General features: G+C 45.6%; 1 protein-coding gene across 2 annotated transcripts in view; it reads right to left on the reverse strand.

The window, feature by feature from the left end:
- itga4 (integrin alpha 4) overlaps positions 1-22402 on the reverse strand; it is a 215404-nt gene that overhangs the window by 135290 nt on the left and 57712 nt on the right. For both annotated transcript variants that reach the window (XM_038789255.1, XM_038789256.1), the window contains exons 11-13: positions 21900-21994; positions 20622-20712; positions 8003-8048 (exon numbers count right to left, since the gene is read on the reverse strand). In XM_038789255.1, coding sequence (XP_038645183.1) covers positions 8003-8048; positions 20622-20712; positions 21900-21994 — 232 coding nt within the window. The remainder of the gene's footprint in view (positions 1-8002; positions 8049-20621; positions 20713-21899; positions 21995-22402) is intronic.

Genomic DNA, 22402 nt, shown 5'->3' on the forward strand with positions numbered 1-22402 from the left:
TAATATCATTGATGTATACAGATATTCTGCTTTGAAGTCTGTGATCTTTTCCCCAGATTTCTGACCAATATTCACAGATAATCCCACCCACAGATTTCCACTGTACTACGTCCCTGATTGGGTCTGGAAATGTTTTCTGCTACTTTCAAAATTATCCCCTTCTTCACTTTGCATAAAGTAGCTAAAAGTTAATTTCTCCAAATAACATGACCATAAATATTTTATCTCACTTCTGGACTTCCTGTCGGCAGACATCAATTACATTTAATCTTTATCCACAAATGTCATAAACATCCACATTCTGCCATGCGCTTTTACAATTAAATTTTTAGTTTAAGGTAACAGAATTGTCACAAGAATCTATTTTGGTACCTCATTACATTGACTAATGTCATTCTGATGGAGAATTACTAGTTTAGAAATGACCATCAGCCTGGGTACTATTGAGAAAAGAGCAGCTGGATTAGAACTACCACGCTCACGCACATTATTTACACAAAGTGCAAGCTGTTTGTTGAACCCTAAGGTGCTCTTTGACAACTGGAAGAGCATTTATTTTGCATTGTTCCGAGGCACACTGCTGATGCATTAATGACCAAGTTCAACTTTGAACCCTATCGATATCATAGAATCATAGGCTTACAGTGCAAAAGGTGGCCATTCAACCCATCGAGTGTGCACCAGCCCTTGGAAAGAGCATCCTGCCCAAGCCCACACCTTCACCCTATCCCACAACTCAGCGAGCCAACCTAACCTTTTTTTTTGGACACTAAGGGAAATTTAGCATGGCCAATCCACCTAACCTGCACATCTTTGGACTGTGGAAGGGAACCCAGAGGAAACCGACAGAGACACGGGGAGAAAGTGCAAACTCCACAAGGACAGTCGAATGTCCTGTGTCCAGAAGCTGACGATTTGGGCCCTAATTGTATTTCAATGACTCTTCCTCAGTGACAAGTCTCTGAAGGTTTTGCTTTTTTGCCCTCACCTTAGGAGGTGGCCTTGTATTCTTAAGCAGTTCATTCTGTCTCATTTCAAATTGCAAAATTTCCAGTCAAGAAAAAGTTGAAAAATCGTACTTTCAAAAATCAAGAGTGACATTATAAAGGAAATGTCAGGCAAATTAAAACCTAGTCAACAACTGGGTAACTGCACAACTGATATCCAATCACTCGCTCCTTCCTCCCCCCCCCACCCCCAACTAACCCCTGACTACCCCCAATCAACCCCTGCTACCCCCATGATCATCCAACTATCCATCCAATCACTCGACTACCCCCCTAGCCTGATCAAACCAAACCCCCTGACAACCTGACTACTCCCCTCCACCACTGACCAGCCTAACACGACTATTGCCAACCAGGCCATCCCCCAAATACCCGACTCTAGCTAAGTTGCCATAGTCCTAGGTGACGTTAGGCTGCTTTCCTCTTTTTCAATATATGAAAAGGTAAGAAAGAAGCAAAAATAGACATTGGACCACTGGAAAACGTAGCTGGAGAAGTAATAAGAGGAAATAAAGAAACAGCAGTGAAACTGAATAGTTACTTTGCATCAGTCTTCACGGTGGAAGACACCAGTGGGATGCCAGAGCTCCAGGAGAATCAGGGGGCAGTGATCAGTGTAGCGGCCATCACTAAGGAGAAGGTTCTGGGGAAACGGAAAAGACGGACGGTGGATAAATCACCTGGACCGGATGAACTACACCCCAGGGTCTAAAAGAGATAGCTGAGGAGATGGTGGAGGCATTGGTAATGATCTTTCACGAATCACTGAAGGCATGGAGTGTCCCAGAGGATTGGAAAGTGGTTAATGTAACACCGCTGTTTAAGAAGGGAGGGAGGCCGAAGATGGAAAATTATAGGCCGGTTAGCCTTACTTCGGTCATTGATAAGATTTTAGAGTCCATTATTAAAGATGATATTGCGGAGTACTTGGAAGTGCATGGTAAAGTAGGACTGAGTCAGCACGGCTTCATCAAAGGGAGGTCACGTCTGACAAATCTGTTAGAGTTCTTTGAGGAGGTAACAAGGAAGTTAAGCAAAGGAGAAATAGTAAACGTGATTGATTTAGATTTCCAGAAGGCCTTTGACAAGGTGCCGCATCAGAGACTGTTAAATAAGATAAGAGCCCATGGCGTTAAGGGTAAGATCCGGGCATGGATAGAGGATTGGCTGACTGGCAGAAGGCAGAGAGTGGGGATAAAAGGGTTTTTTTCAGGATGGCAGCCGGTGACTAGTGGCGTGCCTCCGGGGTCTGTGCTGGGACCACATCTTTTCACAATATACATTAATGATCTGGAAGAAGGAACTGAAGGCACTGTTGCTAAGTTTGCAGATGATACAAAGATCTCTGGAGGGTCAGGTAGTATTGAGGAAGCAGGGGGGGGGGGGGCTGCAGAAGGACATGGACAGGCTAGGAGAGTGGGCAAAAAAGTGGGAGATTGTCTACAATGTGGAAAAGTGTGAGGTTATGCACTTTGGAAGGAGGAATGGAGGCATAGACTATTTTCTAAATGGGGAAATGCTTAGGAAATCCGAAACACAAAGAGACTTGGGAATCCTTGTTCAAGATTCTCTTCAGGTTAACGTGCAGGTTCAGTCGGCAGTTAGGAAGGTGAATGCAATGTTAGCATTCATGTCGAGAAGGCTAGAATGCAAGACCAGGGATGTACTTCTGAGGCTGCATAAGGCTCTGGCCAGACCCCGTATCTAAGGAAGGATATGCTAGCCTTGGAAAGGGTCCAGAGGAGGTTCACAAGAATGATCCGTGGAATGAAGAGCTTGTCATATGAGGAACGCTTGAGGACTCTGGGTCTGTACTCGTTGAAGTTTAGAAGGACGAGGGGAGGGATTTAGCACAGTGGGTTAGCAGAGTGGGCTAAACAGCTGGCTTGTAATGCAGAACAAGGCCAGCAGCGCAGGTTCAATTCCCGTACCGGCCTCCCCAAACAGACACCGGAACGTGGCAACTAGGGGCTTTTCACAGTAACTTCAATGAAGCCAACTTGTGACAATAAGCGATTATTATATTATTATTATCTTATTGAAACTTACAGCATACTGCAAGGCCTGGATAGAGTGGACGTGGAGAGGACATTTTCACTTGTAGGAAAAACTAGAACCGGAGGACACAATCTCAGACTAAAGGACGATCCTTTAAAACAGAGATGAGGAGGAATTTCTTCAGCCAGAGGGTGGTGAATCTGTGGAACTCTTTGCCGCAGAAGGCTTGGAGGCCAAATCACTGAGTGTCTTTAAGACAGAGCTAGTTGGTTCTTGATTAATAAGGGGATCAGGCATTATGGGGAGAAGGCAGGGGAATGGGGATGAGAAAAATATCAGCCATGATTGAATGGTGGAGCAGACCCGATGGACCGAGTGGTCTAATTCTGCTCCGATGTCTTATGAGAGAGAGAGCTGGCTGGTGATGATTTAACTTGAGGATCACCACACCTCAGGCGAGGGGCAAGGTTGAGAAGGCAGGGCCTTCATGGATAACCTCAGCAGGTACGGGAATTGAACCTGGGCTTCTGGCCTCGCTCTGCATCATAAACCAGCTATCTAGCCAACTGAGCTAAATTGACCCCCGTACCATAGAATTTACAGTGCAGAAGGAGGCCATTCGGCCCACCGAGTCTGCACCGGCTCTTGGAAAGAGCACCCTACCCAAGATCAACACCTCCACCCTATCCCCATAACCCAGTAACCCCACCCAACACTAAGGGCAATTTTGGACACTAAGGACAATTTATCATGGCTAATCCACCTAACCTGCACATCTTTGGACTGTGGGAGAAAACCAGAGCACCCGGAGGAAACCCACGCACAGATGGGGAGGATGTGCAGACTCCGCACAGACAGTGACCCAAGCCGGAATCGAACCTGGGACCTTGGAGCTGTGAAGCAATTGAGCTATCCAAAATGCTACCGTGCTGCAACCTGCTACCTACACCAGCAACCTGAGCAGACCACCCACTCACCCAAACTAGCCACTCCAAAGGAGTTCCCGAGGAAAGCTGCAATGCGCATTTCTTTTGTAGTCTGGATCGAAAGATCACTGAGGAAATGCACAGCAACATCAAGTCAGGAGAATCTTCGAGCAATTGCCAATCCGTTCATCACTGACGCTGTTCAAAAGATTCCGGCCTAGGATTTATCGGTAAAACACTGGACATGAGCTCAGATCTTTCTTACTACTCAGTGGGGTGGCACATAAATATGTGACAGTCTGCCATTTACTAATATTCTGATTCAAGGAAATCCAAATTAAACAAATTATGTTCACAAAAAAGTTGCCTGCAGGCAGCTTACATACAGCTTATTTGTTGTCTTTTATCTCTGGAATCGAACATTAAATTAGCAGAATGAAAATCTCTTCCCTCTGCTGGCAGTAAAGATCCTAAATGAAAGGGGGCTGAATTTCCACAATTCTTTAGATGCTTTCCCACCATAAACCCATTATGTGTGCCAATGGGTGCAAAATAACCTCGGAGCCACATACTTCGGGTGCTATTTAAGACTACCAGTGTCACTTTGGAGGTGAGTGGAGCCCCATTAACCCAGGCAAATGGAGTGAACATCGAACCAGGAAGCTAAACTTTTCTAGCCTTTTCTCATAACTTGGTATACTGACTGAAAAGTCCTCCGATTCACTAATTTCAGCACTTAAATGATTCTCTTCTGCTCAAGAGAGATGGTGAGCTGGTCATTGGGTTAGGTCAGTGTGGAAAGAGCAGATAAAGGAATGACAGACGTACTGGTCCTCAGAGTCGATGAATGTGACGGTATCTTTGTAGTACATACTGTGCATTCCCGAGACTATAATATTGACTTAAACAAATTCAGATTTAAATTACAACTCCCGCCAATGTTCTCTCACAGCTGCATGATCACATAGCAACATGCAAGTTGTCACAAGTTAACCTCTTACCTCACATGTGCACCAAAAACATTAGAAGGAATGTTTGCTCCCATTTTCCGTATGACTGGCAGTATAAGGCAAGTGTTACAAGATGATGGGTGACTGGGAACATGATGTTATCAGGTGAGCTGAACTCTATCTGATCTTTTCTTTTCTTCCCTCAGGATCCACTGGAACTGGTGCCACTTGGACAGTTTTTTCTACTTCCATTTCTGCCGACTTATCCCTCAGCACTCTAACTATCCACATCTTCTTCAGACCTTAGGACGGTCTTCAATCCTCTCATAATGCCTCCTTTTGTCTTGTTAATATTACTTCAGCTATTTAACATCCTCAGGTTTTATTTGAGCACTATTTGGATTTTTCCATTCCTTCACCTTTGGATTTTGTTGCCTCCTTTTCTTCCCTTCTGTTCCTTTTTAAATGCTGTAATTTATGCCAGTTCTGACAAAGGCTATACATCTGAAATGTTAACTTGTTTATTCTCGCCATGGCTGTTCACTGATCAGAGTGCTCGTACAATTTGCTCCTGTTGGATTCCCACAGCGGGTTTCTTGCTTAAAATGCAATCAAACAGAACACCTTAGGGTTTAAATAATGAACCCAACTCTACCCAGACTCTTCTCTCCTGGCTCAATTCCTATCTTTCGAACCAAAGCCAGAGAATCAAGTGAAATGGCTTCTGTCTGCACTATCACCTCAGGTAGCCGTCAAGGATTTATCCTTGGCCCTCTCCTATTTTTCATCTACATGCTGTCTCTCGAAAGCATAGCATTAGTTTGTACATACACGCTATTGATACCCAACTCTACCTCACCACCACTTCTTTTGTTACAATTCTAGTTAATAATATAACTGGACGGGAAGATCCCAGAATAGATCTCTGGCTCAAAAGACAGTAACTTTTACTTTTTATTTAAAACGGAGGAACAGAGTCTCAGAACCGCTAATTAGTTTTAACAAGAAAAAACATTTATTAAACATGAAAAAAATTGGATTATTATACAATACACCTTTACTCTCTCCTTACTTTATAAATTACACACAGCTTTTAAGATAAACACAGATTACAAAGTACATCTTAATCTACAATGGTCTCATGAACACACAAAGTCCCTTTTAAGCACACAAGATGACTGTGGGCAAATACACTGTCCACTCTGAACCATAAGTGAATGTTTGTGCATGTTTCCTCAGAGTCCCCCAGATGATTGTCACATGAGAATTTCCAAATGCCGTTCCCAAAAACACACTTTAAAATCTCCTCTCATAATTATACTTTCCCTGAGCAATTTGCATTCCAAAATCCAGACCAAGTTTTCCAAATGACACTTTTAAGCAAAGCTTCCTCTCCACTTTCAGCTGACTTTGCTTCCTTAAATCTTTCCATCTTTCTCTCTTTGCTCCTTTAAGATGTTCCTTAAAAATGACTTATTTTGCAAAGCTTTTCAGCAGCTGCCATAATATCTCCTTTGATGGTTCAGCGTCAGACTTTGTTTGATAACATCTTGTGAAGGTTCTTGGGATATTTTACTATGTTAAAAGCATTATATATGATTTGGCAACGTAGGCCAGTATTGTGTATTGCTTTGTTAGGTGCTGTTCTGCAATAACCGGATATGCTTCAAAGTAGTGCTTAGGATTGTAAACTTTAAAAAAAAAAATTAGAGTACCCAATTATTTTTTTTCCAATTAAGAGGCAATTTAGCATGGCCAATTCACCTAACCTGCACATCTTTGGGCTGTGAGGGTGAAGCCCACGCAGACATGGGGAGAATGTGCAAACTCCACATGGAAAGTGACCCAGAGCCAGCTTTCAAACCGGGTTCCTCAGCGCCTCAGTCCCAGTGCTAACCACTGTACCAAGTGCCGCCCATGATTGCAAACTTAACTTCCTCCCAAGTCAGCCCAGTATCATTGCGCATATTCCACATATTATTCTTGCAGGTGGAACACCTTACGTGATCTGTTTTCAATTTTGGCCACTATAATTCTGCTCATTCATAAATGTGGGTCCTTCTGGAATTCTTAGATGTTTTGTTCAACTTCTGTGTCCCTTCTCTTACTTTGCAAACATCTGTGGATTTGAGCAGAATGTTCTGCATTTCTGAATCCCAGATCATCTAGGTAGGGTTTAGCACCAATCACTGGCCATTTTATTCACTGCAGTTTCCAAGTTGTGGGGTCAGTTAGCTCAGTTGATTCAGTCCCAGTGCTAACCACTGCACTCAGTTGACTAGCTGTCGTGCAGAATGATGGCATCAGCAAGGGTTCAATCACCATCCTGGCTGTGGTAGTTCATGGAGGCCTGCCTTCTTGCCTTGCCCGAAACTCGATAGAGAGTGGTACCCCTCAAGTTATATAATCAATTGTCTCTCTCTCTAACGGAGAGATATACACATGGTCCCTTTTAGACTATAGCTAATTACTCCCAAGCTTGATATCAACCTCCTTGCTGCCTTCTCTCTTTCAACCAATTAACTTCCAAACTTTGCTTATTATGCCCATTGCCCTAATCCTATCGAGCTGCCTTAATGTCTTGCTTTATCATAGTCTTTCTGAAAGTGTCCTGCACCATACAGCTTTTCACAGCTGTCCAAATGAAATGTTAACATGAATAGAATAAAAATAGATCTGAAAGCTCTATTTTGAAAGCTGGCCCTGGGTCACTGTCCGTGTGGAGTTTGCACATTCTCCCCATGTCTGCGTGGGCTTCACCCTCACAGCCTAAAGATGTGCAGGTTAGGTGAATTGGCCATGCTAAATTGCTCCTCAGCGCCTCAGTCCCAGTGCTAACCACTGCACCAAGTGCCGTACTTGAGAAGCACGTTATTTTTAATCCTTTATATCCTGAGTAAAAGCAATGTTGAAAGCAAAACAGCTCACAGAATAACCTCATGTGGAATGGCAGAATAAATGACAAATCTACTGCTTGCTCCAAACAATCAGCATGAATAAAAAACAAAAGTTAAAATGGCATATAATGCACCATGACTTTAACCCTTTATATCTTGTCACTTGGTGATTACTATTTCCCATTCACCCAAACCACCGTTCCCGATAATTGTCTTAATCTTACCTGAGCAAGACAACTCTGTCGGACATAAAGGCACCAATTGCTACATCTGTAAAAACAACAAATTGATGATTGTCATTCACTCAAATAAATCAGATTTCAGGCAAATTCATCTTTCAAAGGAGCATTAAAATTACTTGGCCATTAATAATTAGAAGGGAATGAATGACTGGATCGATCATTTAGAAATTCCATACAAATTCAGCAAACCAAAGCTAAATTCATCATAAACTATTTTCTTACAGTCTGCAACAGATGTAATTTTTTCTGTGAACTATATACTTCAAAACTGTGCCCAGACCAAGCCAGAAGGATGCTATATTTACACTCTGCTTCCTGCACAATTCTGCATATTAAAACAAGATTGCGAAGGTGGAGAGATGGTGACGTAGTGGTATTGTCACTAATCCAGATGCCCAGGGTAATGCTCGAGGGCCCTAGGTTCGAATCCCACCACAGCAGATGGTAAAATTTGAATTCAATAAAAATATGGAATTAAAAGTCTAATGATGACCATGAAACCACTGCCGATTGTCGTAAAAACCCATCTAGTTCACCAACATCCTTCAGGGAAGAAAATCTGCTGTCTTAACCTGGTCTGGCCTACATGTGACTCCAAACCCACACAGCGACGTGGCGACTCTTAACTGCCCTCCACTAAAATGGCCGAACAAGCCACTCAAGTTCAAGGGCAATTAGGTATGGGCAACAAATGCTGGTTCAGCTAGCAACACCCACTTTGGGCTTGAAGTTTCGGGTTTGATGGTCAATTCCAGGTTTGATGGTCAATTTTGGGTTTGAAGGTCAGTTTCGGGTTCTGAGTGTAATGGTACCATCTTGAATGGTAGTTACATTTTGGAGGCAGTTTGGCTGTTAAAAAATGTTACAGCACACAAGGCATCTAATAGGCCCATCATGTTTGCACTGGCTCCCTGGATGAGCAACTCATTTAGTGTCATTCTCTCCACCCCTTCTCCCCGTAACCTTGCACATTCTTCCTTTTCAGTTAACAGTGTATTTCCCTTTTGAGTGCTTCAGTTGAACCTGTCTCCAGGACACTCTGAAGCAGAGCATTCCAGACTTTAACCACTCGCTGCTTGATAAAGTTTTTCCTCCTATTACTTTTGATTCATTTACCAATTACTTTAAATCTGTGCCCTCGAGTTCCTAATCTTTTCATGACTGGAAACAGTTTCTCCCCATCGACTGTCCAGACACTTCATGATTTTGAACACCTCTATCAAATCTCCTTGCCTTGTTTTCTTCAAGGAAAACAGCCTTAATTTCTCCAACCTATCTTGATATCTGAAGTGAATCATTCTCCGGAATCTTTTTGGCATCCTCTCTTATGCTTTCACATCTTTCCTCAAGTGCAGTGACCAGAAGTGGAAACAATACTCCAGCTGAGGCTGAACTAGTCTCTTACACAAATTCAACATAACCTTCTTCTTGTACTCTGTGCCTCTGTCAATAAAGCCTGGGATACTGTCTGTCTTATTAACCACTCTTTCAACCTGTTCTGCCACCTTCAATAATTTATGCACATATATACCAAAGTCCCTCTGCTTTTGCACCCCCTTTACAATTGCTACCTTTATTTTATATTGGGCGTGATTTAATGGATATTAAACAGTTCCGTATTGGGTGCGTTTAACCTGGTGTGTCCCAACGCTGATAGCGACCCTGCTATTAAATGGGACTCTGCTTCATTTCTCGGCCCCGGTGAGGAACGTCGCACCGAGGCCACACTTAGTCCCATTTCTGCACTAACAAGCTTTGCTCGCCAGTGCAGGAAGAGATTGTGTGCGATGCGGCTGGTAGATCACGGCCATTGGCTTTCTATGTTCTTCCTATTAAAATGAATCACTTCACATTTCTCCACACTGAACTTCATCTGCAACCGGTCAGCCTATTCCACCAACTTGTCAATGGCCTTTGAAGTTATACATTATCCTCCTCACAGTTCACAATGCTGTCAAGTTTTGTATCAGCCCATTGGAGCTTGGATAGCAGGCGTCAATGGGCCTACGAGGCGAGCGAGAGGGGAGGGTGGGGGGGGGGGGGGGGGGGGGAAGGGTTGGATGCTGGGGGATATTGTTTCTGGGGGAAAGGTGGGGGGGGGGTTTTCGGGAGGGGGGAAGGGGTTCGATGTTAACAATGGACAGGGGCGGGTCAGGTTTATGGGGCAGGGCCCGGCGGTATGTTGATGGTGGATAAGAAAGGTGGGGGGGGGGTGAGAGACCCCCAGTAAGGATAGTTACGTGGAACGTGAGAGAGCTAGGAGGTCCGGTCAAGAGTGCTTGTGCATCTTAAAAGTCTGAAAACCAATGTGGCAATGCTGCAGGAGACTCACTTGAGGGTGAAGGACCAGGTGAGACTTAAAAAGGGTTGGGGTAGCCAAGTGTTTCACTCTGGATTTGATGGAAGGGCTCGAGGGGTAGCAGTGTTGGTCAGCAAAAGGGTACGTTTCTAGATGGAGAAGGTAGTGGCAGATCAGGGGGGTAGATATGTGATTGTGGCCAGGGCGCTGGACGGGAGATTGGTGGGGCTGGTAAGTGTATACGGTCCCAACTGGGACGATGCAGGATTTGCTAGGAAGGTGTTTGGAGCCATTCCTGACTTGGACACACACAAGCTGATTGTGGGGGGGGGGGGACTGGAACCTGGTGCTTGAGCCAAGGTTGGACAGATCACAGCCGCGCTGGCTGGTCCCATCAGGGGTGGCAAAGGCGCTAGCTGGGCTAATGGTGGAAATGGGAGGGGTGGACCCTTGGAGGTTCCTGCACCCAGGGGAACGGGAGTACTCGTTTTTCTCAGCAATCCATAGGTATACTCGCGGATTGACATTTTTGTGGTGGGAAAGGCTTTGCTGGCTGGAGTCAAGGGGTCGGAATACTCTACAATTGCTGCATCAGATCACGCGCCACATTGGGTGGATATGGTACTGGAGAAGGGGGTAGTGCAGAGGCCGGGGTGGAAACTGGATGTGGGGCTTTTGGGGAACCAAGTATTCTGTGAAAAAATTGAAAAGGTAATTAAGGAATATGTAAGATTCAACTGTACGGGTGAGGTGTTAATGGCAGTTGTCTGGGAGGCTCTAAAGGCGGTAGTGAGGGGTGAGGTAATTTTGTTTAAGCCAGGATGGACAAAGAGGAGAGGTTGGAGCAGCAGAGGCTAATACATGAGATGTTGGAGGCAGATAGGAGATATAAGGAGGATGGGGACCCAGCAAGGTTGGGAAAGAGGAAGGAACTACAGGCGAGCTTCGACCGACTAGCCACCAGGGAGGCGGTGCGCCAACTGAGGCGAGCGAGGGGTGCAGCTTATGAACATGGAGACAGGTTAGCAGGTCAGCTCCGGAGGGAGGCAGCAGCAAGGGAAATTCTTCAGGTAAGGGTTAGGGCCGGAAAGTTGGTGGTGGCTCCGGAGCTGATTAACAAGGTTTTTGAGGAATTCTACGAGAGGTTGTACAGGTCAGAGCATTGAGGGGGAGACTGTGAGATGCTGGAATTTCTAGATGGGTTGGAGTACCCGAGGCTAGGGGAGGGAGACAAGGCTACATTAGAAGGAGCAATACTGGAGCAGGAGATAAAAGATGCGATTGGGAGGATGCAGTCGGGGAAGGTGGCAGGGCCGGATGGGTTTCCGGTGGAATATTATAAAAAATGTAAGGATAAGTTGGCACCCCGGGAAGGGAGTGCTGCCGCAAACCTTGGGGCAGGCATCGATTTCACTGTTGCTTAAAAAGGATAAGAATCCGACGGAGTGTGGGTCGTATAGGCCCATTTCACTTCTTAATGTGGACGCAAAGGTATTGGCAAAGGTACTGGCGGGTAGGCTGGAGGGGTGCCTCCCGAATATGATAGGTGAGGATCAGACAGGGTTCGTGAAAGGGAGGCAGCTGTTTTCGAATATTAGGAGGGTCTTGAACGTCATTATGGCACCGGCGGAAGGGAAGGAAACAGAGGTGGTGGTGGCACTGGACGCCAGTGGATGGCAGTGCTGGAACGGTTTGGGATTGGGCCAAGATTTGTGAACTGGGTAAAGTTATTATATAAGGAGCCGAAGGTGAGTGTCCGCACGAACAATATCAGTTCGAGATACTTTTCTCTCCACCGTGGGATGAGGCAGGGATGTCCTATGTCCCCCCTGCTGTTTGCGCTTGCGATTGAGCCGTTGGCTATCGCATTAAGAATTTCTGGAGCATGGAAAGGAATAGTGAGGGAGGGGATAGAGCATAGGGTGTCCTTGTATACCGACGACTTGCTGCTGTATGTGTAGGAGCCGAGTGCGTCGATAGGAGGAATATTGGAGTTGCTGCAGGTATTTGGGTCTTTCTCTGGGTACAAGCTGAACTTGGACAAGAGTGAGTATTTTGTGGTGTCTCAACCGGGGGTGGGGGCAGGGGTGGTGGGGCTGCCATTCCGTAGGACAGGGATTCACTTTAGGTATTTGGGGGTGCAGGTTGCCTGGGAGTGGGGAAGGCTTCGCAGATACAACATCACTAGTTTGGTGGGGAGAGTGAAAGCCGACCTGGCAAGGTGGGATGGTCTCCCTCTGTCACTGGCGGGTCGGGTGCAGGCGGTTAAAATGAATGTGTTGCCGCAATTTCTGTTTATTTTTCAATGCCTACCGATTTTTCTGCCAAAGTCTTTCTTCAGGGAGATTGAGGGGAGGATTACCTCGTTTATATGGGGAGGGAAGGTGGCCAGAGTGAGGAAGGTGCTGCTACAGAGGGGAAGGCAGGCAGGGGGTTTGGGTCTCCCGAACCTGATGTACTACTACTGGGCGGCGAATGTGGAGAAGGTGCGGAGCTGGGTCAGAGGGGTTGATTCCCAGTGGGTCAGAATGGAGGAGAGTTCGTGCAGGGGGTCGGGGCTGAAGGCACTAGCAACGGCCCCGCTCCCGATAGCTCCGGGGAAATACTCAGGGGGTCCGGTAGTAATAGCTTCATTGAAAATCAGGAGGCAGTTTCGCCAACACTTCAGGTTCGGGGCAGGCTCGAGGGAAATGCCGATCCGGGAGAACCACAGATTTGAGCCAGGGAGGTGGGACCGAAGCTTTCGGAAATGGGAAGAGAAGGGGATTAAGACTCTAAAAGGTCTGTTTCCTCGGGGTCGATTTGCAGGATTGAGGGAGCGAAGTATGGACTGCAGCAGGGAGAAGTGTTTAGGTATATGCAGGTTCAGGACTTTGCCAGGAAGGAGATACAGAGCTTCCCGAAGGAACCGGCCTGCACGTTGTTGGAGGAGGTGCTGGCGGCAAGTGGACTGGAGAAGGAGACAGTGTCAGCGGTATACGGAGCTATGTTGGAAAAGGATAAGGCACCACTGGAGGGGATCAAAGCAAAGTGGGAGGAAGAATTGGGAGAGGTCATAGAGGAGGGGGTCTGGTGTGAGGTGCTCCGGAGAGTGAATGCCTCCACCTCGTCTGCGGGGCTGATATAGTTGAAGGTGGTGTACAGGGCACACCTCACGAGGGCAAGGATGAGGCGATTCTTTGAAGGGGTAGAAGATGTGTGTGAACGTTCCGGGGGGGGGGGGGGGGGGGGGGGGGGCGCTAATCACGTTCATATGTTTTGGTCCTGTCCAAAGCTAGGGGAGTACTGGAAGGAGGTGTTTAGGGTAATTTCCAAGGTGGTGCATGTGAAGCTGGACCCGGGTCCCCGGGAGGCCATATTCGGGGTGTCGGATCAGCCAGGGTTGGAAACGGGTGCGGAGGCAGATATCATAGCCTTCGCCTTGTTGATCGCCCGAAGGCGGATCCTATGGGATGGAGAGCGGTCTCTCCACCCTGTGCCCTTGCATAGCGAGGGGACCTGTTGGAATACTTGACCCTTGAGAAGTTCGAACTGAGGGGAAGCTCGGAGGGGTTCTACAAGTCACGGGCACTATTTATTATGCACTTTCAGGAACTGGATAACATCGAACATTAGTTGGGGGGGGGGGGGGGAAGAGTGGGTGGTGTGCGGGAGGAGTGTATGTTGAAGATGGCTATAGGTAATCCCTGATTCCTTTTTTTTTCTTTGTCATTTGTTTATGTTAACATGGCGGCTGATGTCTAGGCATGGTGGGAGGATGGGATTGTTGTTACTATTATGGGGTTTGAGATATTTGTTGTTGGTTATTGATTGTTGTTGGGTGTAAATTCGGGAGAAAAATTGTGAAAAAGAATAAAAATATTTTAAAAACAAGTTTTGCATCAGTCACAAATTTTGAAATTGTGCCCTGAATACCAGTTGGATAACTAATTAATTTCCAGATTGAGATTAATTAGTTAGCAGGATTTTGCCCATTTTAAAAATCCTGGTAGTGAAGGAGTGTGTGTAGGTCTTTTGTCCACCCAGGCCTATGTTAAGGAGATGTGGCTGGGGTACTTCCTGGGCACCTCCAGTATTCTGCCCGATTCAACATTAAAGTTTCTTTGATAGTCTCAGAGAGATAGAAAATAGGAGCAGAAGGCAGCCATTCTGCTCTTCAAGCCTGCTCCACCATTCATTATAACTTGCCTTCTCTCCATATCATTTGATCCCTTTAGCCCCAAGAGAGACAACTAACTGCCTCTTGAAAACATGCAATGTTTTGGCCTCAACTGTTTTCTGTGATGGAGAATTCCATAGGCTCACCACTCTCTGGGAGAAGACATTTTTCATCATCTCAGTCCTAAAAGGGTTACTGCGTTTCCTTAGACTATGACCCCTAGTTCTGGACAGTCCCACCATCGAGAATAACCTCACGGAATCTACCCGTCTAGTTCTGTTAGAATTTTGTTAGATTTCTATGAGATTTCCCCTTATTCTTCTGAACTCTAGCAAATATAATCCTAACCGACTCAAATTTCTCCTCGTACGGCAGTCCCACCATATCAGGAATCAGTCTGGGGGTCTTGACATTGGTATCTGGCATCAGTTCTGTTGAGGCCTCTGAAAAAGCCCCAAACACACTATAGACAAAAGTAATCCATCATTGCAGAGATCAACTACATTTTCCGTGCTATAAATGGCTACTCATAGAGCAGCACTTTTTTAAAATGCTACTGATTCTTTGATCATAAAGGCCTTCAGTAGGTGTTAAGCAGAGCATTCAACAACTATTCAGCCTATGTAGGATGAATTGGTGTCTGTGGCCCACCAAAACCATGAAAATAATGTCCGTTATATACTCATCATTTTGCATAGTATATAGGGACATCACAACTAGGAGCAGGAGTTGGATTTGGGTTTACTGTTACATGTACCAAGGCACAATGAAAGGTATTGTTCTGTGCACAGTCCAGACAGATCATTCCATACATGAAAAACAGAGGACATACGATAAATACACAATGTAAATACATAGACATGGGTGAAGCATACGGAGTGTAGTATTACACAGTAGAGAAGATACGTGGAGAGATCAGTTCAGTCCATAAGACCCTCCGTCATTCAATATGATCATGTCTGATGACATCTTGGCCTCAACTCCACTTTCCTGCCTGTTCTCCACAGCCCTTTAGCACATTTCTAATTTCAAATCTGTCCGTCTCCTCTTTAAATTCACTCACTGTCCTGGCATCCACCGCACTCTGGGGAAGTGAATTTCACAGATTCACAACCCTTTGAGAGAAGTAATTTATCCTCATCTCTGTTTTAAATCTGCTACCCCATATCCTAAAAGTATGACCTCTCGTTCTAGATGGCCCCACAAGAGGAAACATCCACTCTACATCTACTTTGTCAATCCCCTTTATCATCTATTAACCTCAGTTAGATTGCCTCTCATCCTTGTAAACTATAGAGAGTTTAGGCCTAAACTGCTCAAATTCTCTTCATGAGACTGTGGTAATACCACTGTATATATATGTGTGTGCCTCTATTAGGGGATGTACAATAGTACCTGCTATTACAGGTTTGTCGGTAAGCCTCTGCATAGTTTGTCGGTAAGCCCCTGCCGGCTAGCTCCGCCCACAGGAGCAGTATAAATATCCATGAGGTCTCCTGAGCTGCCATTTTACAGCTCCACTTGAGGGAATAACATCTCACGGTAATAAAGCCTCTTTTGTACCGTTTCGTGTTTCTGTGTGCAATTGTTAGCGCATCAGAGACAAATCCCGGGAGCTAGATTCTCCGCACCCCAATGCCGAAATAGTGTCCGGTGGTGGAGTGGAGAATCCATTTCCGCATATGGAATCGGGACTGGCGCTGGTTCCACGATTCTCCACCCCCGGAAAGCGGCATATTCATGTATCCCCTACCTGCGGCCATTGCTGGAGGCCAGCCCCGCTATTCTCCGTCCCCGACCGGCCGAAGTCCCGATGGCGTGCATCTAATATGGTCCTGCCATTCGGGATACTCAGTCCGCGATCACCATGGTCGGGGGTAGGCCGATTGGAGGGCAGGGGGGGCCACATACAAGACCAGGCTAATTTTGGCCGGGTGGTCCGGGTCCGGCGCACGGCAGATCTGGGGCACTATTTAGGAGGTCCAGAGTCCACCATGGAGCACGCGCAGCCGCTGGTGGCCACCACCATGCGCAAACGCGGCCTCTGACCCGGAAGTGCTGGCGCCCGTATCTGCAGCTAAAGATACTAGATTCACAATGGGTCCCTGCTAGCCCCCTGCAGGGCTATGAATATGGGGCCTTTTCACGCTAGTTGGACAGTTTTTCTGGCATCAAAGGCCAGTTTTTATGACGGTGTGGGGCATAGTCCCTGAAACGGAGAATCCAGCCCATCATCTCTGGAATCAATCTAGTGACCTTGCACTGAACTGCCTCCAATGGAAATATGTCCCTCCTCAAGTAAGGGGGCCAAGATTGTATACAATACTGCAGGTGCAGTCTTACTAATGCCTTGTACAGTCTCAGCAATACTTCCCTACTTTTATACTCTATTCCTTTTGTACTTCTTTTAATTAGCTCAACTTTCTCCTCGTTAGGGCAGCACGGTGGCGCAGTGGGTTAGCACTGCGATCTCACGGCTGAGGTCCCGGGTTCGAATCCTGGCCCTGGGTCACTGTCCGTGTGGAATTTGCACATTCTCCTCGTGTTTGCGTGTTTTGCCCCCACAACCCAAAAATGTGCAGGCTAGGTGGATTGGCCAAGCTAAATTGCCCCTTAATTGGAAAAAATGAATTGGGTACTCTAAATTGTTTTTTAAAACTTTCTCCTGGTTGAACTTCAAAGAAGTGAAAACCCAGTCAACACCCCGAAACCTGACTCCACCTGGCAGATTCGACCCATATTCCGCCCTAATGAACCATTAAAATTTCAGGACCCCAAGTTTAAACATCAGGCAATAATTTAGATATAGCGGCCAATTGTCTTCTTACGTATCCCAAATATAACTACCAGTGCTGAAAAGTTTACACCCAGGACCATAAATTGATCTCAAAACTGAATTTTGCCTCACAATACGCACATATGAAGAAAGCAAAGAGAAAATAAACCTAAAGAAAAGCACAAATGCAAAATACTGTGGATGCTGGAGATTTGAAATAGAAACACAAAATGCTTTAAAAACTGGCAGCATCTGTGAAAAGAGAAATGGCTAACGTTTTGCGTCCACATGACTCTTCTCCACTTTACTATTCTTATTTTTGAAAATACAAAAAAAGTAGATAACAGTAAAATGTGCATCAGGACAGGGTAAAAAATGCATTATGTGGTTATCGCGGGTGGAATTCAGTGCCCTTCCTGCTGCCTGTTTCTTGACGGCGGAAGCCAGCGCGCTGTTGGCTAGTGGAGGGATTCTCTGCTCCCCCGCTGTCAATGGGAATTCCCACTGAAGCCATCCCATGCCCCTGGGAAACCTGCAGATGGAGGCGCGCTGCCGGCAGCACCAGAGCATCCCATCACCAGCGAATGGCCGGAGAATTCCAGCCCATATGTATCACATTTCAGAAATGCAAGTGGTATTTAATTCTTATTAATTGTGCAGGGGCATATCAGTTACAATAGCTGCAATTCCCTGCTAAGTTCACTTCAACTTTCCGCTGGGAATGTGACAAAGATGTTGCCCCTTGCACCTTGATACAGTACTTATGTAAGGCTGAAGAAACAAGGTTCAGACAGGGCGCTGGAGGGATACAAGATAGCCAGGAGGGAACTGAAGAAAGGGATTAGGAGAGCTAAGAGAGGGCATGAAAAATCTTTGGCGGGTAGGATCAAGGAAAACCCCAAGGCCTTTTACACATATGTGAGAAATATGAGAATGACTAGAGCGAGGGTAGGTCCGATTAAGGACAGTAGCGGGAGATTGTGTATTGAGTCTGAAGAGATAGGAGAGGTCTTGAACAAGTATTTTTCTTCAGTATTTACAAACGAGAGGGGCCATATTGTTGGAGAGGACAGCGTGAAGCAGACTGGTAAGCTCGAGGAGATACTTGTCAGGAAGGAAGATGTGTTGCGCGTTTTGAAAAACTTGAGGATAGACAAGTCCCCCGGGCCTGACGGGATATATCCAAGGATTCTATGGGAAGCAAGAAATGAAATTGCAGAGCCGTTGGCAATGATCTTTTCGTCCTCGCTGTCAACAGGGGTGGTACCAGAGGATTGGAGAGTGGCGAATGTCGTGCCCCTGTTCAAAAAAGGGAATAGGGATAACCCTGGGAATTACAGGCCAGTTAGTCTTACTTCGGTGGTAGGCAAAGTAATGGAAAGAGTACTGAGGGATAGGATTTCTGAGCATCTGGAAAGGCATTGCTTGATTAGGGATAGTCAGCACGGATTTGTGAGGGGTAGGTCTTGCCTTACAAGTCTTATTGAATTCTTTGAGGAGGTGACCAAGCATGTGGATGAAGGTAAAGCAGTGGATGTAGTGTACATGGATTTTAGTAAGGCATTTGATAAGGTTCCCCATGGTAGGCTTATGCAGAAAGTAAGGAGGCATGGGATAGTGGGAAATTTGGCCAGTTGGATAACAAACTGGCTAACTGATAGAAGACAGAGAGTTGTGGTGGATGGCAAATATTCAGCCTGGAGCCCAGTTATCAGTGGCGTACCGCAGGGATCAGTTCTGGGTCCTCTGCTGTTTGTGATTTTCATTAACGACTTGGATGAGGGAGTTGAAGGGTGGGTCAGTAAATTTGCAGATGATACGAAGATTGGTGGAGTTGTGGATAGTGAGGAGGGCTGTTGTCGGCTTCAAAGAGACATAGATAGAATGCAGAGCTGGGCTGAGAAGTGGCAGATGGAGTTTAACCCTGACAAGTGTGAGGTTGTCCATTTTGGAAGGACAAATCTGAATGCGGAATACAGGGTTAATGGTAGGGTTCTTGGCAATGTGGAGGAGCAGAGAGATCTTGGGGTCTATGTTCATAGTTCTTTGAAAGTTGCCACTCAAGTGGATAGAGCTGTGAAGAAGGCCTATGGTGTGCTAGCGTTCATTAGCAGAGGGATTGAATTTAAGAGCCGTGAGGTGATGATGCAGCTGTACAAAACCTTGGTCAGGCCACATTTGGAGTACTGTGTGCAGTTCTGGTCACCTCATTTTAGGAAGGATGTGGAAGCTTTGGAAAAGGTGCAAAGGAGATTTACCAGGATGTTGCCTGGAATGGAGAGTAGGTCATACGAGGAAAGGTTGAGGGTGCTAGGCCTTTTCTCATTAGAACGGAGAAGGATGAGGGGCGACTTGATAGAGGTTTATAAGATGATCAGGGGAATAGATAGAGTAGACAGTCAGAGACTTTTTCCCCGGGTGGAACACACCATTACAAGGGGACATAAATTTAAGATAAATGGTGGAAGATATAGAGGGGATGTCAGAGGTAGGTTCTTTACCCAGAGAGTAGTGGGGGCATGGGATGCACTGCCTGTGGTAGTAGTTGAGTCGGAAAATTTATGGACCTTCAAGCGGCTATTGGATAGGTACTTGGATTAGGGTAGAATAAGGGAGTGTAGGTTAACTTCTTAAGGGCAGCACGGTAGCATTGTGGATAGCACAATTGCTTCACAGCTCCAGGGTCCCAAGTTCGATTTCGACTTGGGTCACTGTCTGTGTGGAGTCTGCACATCCTCCCCGTGACTGCGTGGGTTTCCGCCGGGTACTCCGGTTTCCTCCCACAGTCCAAAGATGTGCAGGTTGGGTGGATTGGCCATGAAAAATTGTCCAAAATTCTATGATTAACCTAGGACAAAAGTTCGGCGCAACATCGTGGGCCGAAGGGCCTGTTCTGTGCTGTATTTCTCTATATCTAATACACGGATACTATTAACTGTTCTTTCCTATGGTGGTTTAATTAATGATATTTAATGAGGGGCTGGTTTAGCTCACTCAGCTAAACCACTGGCTTTTAAAGCAGACCAAGCAGGCCAGCTGCACAGTTCGATTCCCGTACCAGCCTCCCCGGACAGGCGCTGGAATGTGGCGACTAGGGGCTTTTCACAGTAACTTCATTGAAGTCTACTCGTGACAATAAGCGATTTTCATTTCATTTTCATATCCATTAGTGCTCCCCTCTACTTGATTTTAAAGCATATGCCACATAACTGGTATTTCTGTTGCTCAGTTTCAACATCAAATTCACACAAGAACTCTTGAAAAATTTGAATAATAACAAAGTTTCTTCAAAAAGTATAGCATTAGAAGAATGAATTAAAACCAAATGTTTTGACACAAAATATATTTCTAAAAATTTGAAAATTACCTGAATAACCATTACCATCCACATCTATACCTCCAGATATGGATTGGCCAAATGCATGCAAGGTGTTACTAATCTGTTGTCCATGAATTCGCTGTAAAGGTTTGGAAATGAAATAATGAAACACCAGATTAAAATTTTAATACCGCACAGCAATTCAATTTATTGGGTGATCAACTCAGTTTCCAGCCTTGCCATTTTGCAATATATTTTCCCCTCTTCAATTACGCTAGAGGCCATCAACCACTCTTTGCTCCAATGGTCCTCCTCCCCTGCCCACCTCAACTATCCTTCATCCCATGTAGATTTCCTGGCAAAGTCGTCCAGTCCTGGAATAAATCTGTCAGAAGCATTTGTTGGTGGGAGGCAGAACATCCCAGTCACAAAAGATGCACCAAGGGTCACTAGAAGTGGATAATCCCAGACGAAACCATTTCTCACCCGTCTGGGATGGAGTTTGACAGACAAGCATGCTCACTAAGGGTCAAGCTTCTTCCCTACTGCCATCAGACCTTTGAATGGACCTACCTCATATTAAGTTGATCTTATCTCTACACCTTGCTATAACTGTAACATTATATTCTTCAGTCTCTCCTTCCCTATGTACGGTATGCATTGTTTGTCCAGCATGTAAGAAACAATACTTTTCACTGTATACTAATACATGTGACAATAATAAATCAAATCAAAAAATGGAGGTTAACTCAGAGATTGTCCAATAAAATGGTGTAAACAGATTGAACAGCCTTAATTTATTTATTTTTAAATTGTGGAAACGTTCTGTTTTATTGATCAAACACTTAGCTTTGCAGTTGAAGTCTGCACCAAGAGTATGAAATGGCATGGTGACCAGGTTTACTTTTTTTTTTATTAGTTCATAGGATCTGGGCTTCGCAGGCTGGGCCAGCATTTACTACCTGTCCCTAATTGCCCTTGAGGGGGCAGTTAAGAGTCAACCACATTGCTGTGGATCTGGAGTCACATGTAGGCCAGACCAGGTAAGGACAGCAGATTTCCTTCCCGAAAGGACATTAGTGAACCAGATGGGTTTTTAAAACAGTAGACAATGGTTTCATGGTCATTGGAATTCTAATTCCAGATTCTTTTTATTGAATTCAAATTTCACCATCTGCAGTGGTGGGATTTGAACCTAGATCCCCAGAGCATTGCTTTGGGTCTCTAGTTTACTAATCCAGTGACAATAGCACTGAGCTACCGCCTCCCCTTGCCACAGATATACACAGGCTAAGTTGTGGATCAGATTAAATTTCAATCACTTACTTGAGAAAAGGTGGGCGATATCCCTTTCTCTCTGCCATTGTAGATATAAATAGCCCCCTGTTGATCATCTTCTTGGGGAGCTCCAACTGCGACATCTGTTGTGGATTTAAGATGAATCTTGACTCATAATCATAACCCTCTTGACTCAAATGCATGTAGGTCTATTACCTAGTTCATAAATTTCCCCCCTCATCATCTTTAAATAAATACTTCATGCTTAGAACACAGTGACCGGAATTCTCTGGCCATTCGCTGGCGCGGCGGGATTCTCTGGTCCTGCTGGCAGTGTACCCCCGCCAGCAGGTTTCCCAGCAGCTGCAATGGGAATTCCCATTGACAGTGCTGAGAACTGAGAATTCCACTACCAGCGAACAGTGCACCGCCTCCCGCCACCGGGAAATACGTGGCTGGGAGACCGGAGAATCCAGTGCAATAGTTAATTTATCATGCAACTACCAAAGCATGCCAAATTTAAAAATAGTCATTGCAAAGCCATTTCGTTG

This window comes from Scyliorhinus canicula, chromosome 2, assembly GCF_902713615.1.
Source record: "Scyliorhinus canicula chromosome 2, sScyCan1.1, whole genome shotgun sequence".
Lineage (NCBI taxonomy): Eukaryota > Metazoa > Chordata > Chondrichthyes > Carcharhiniformes > Scyliorhinidae > Scyliorhinus > Scyliorhinus canicula.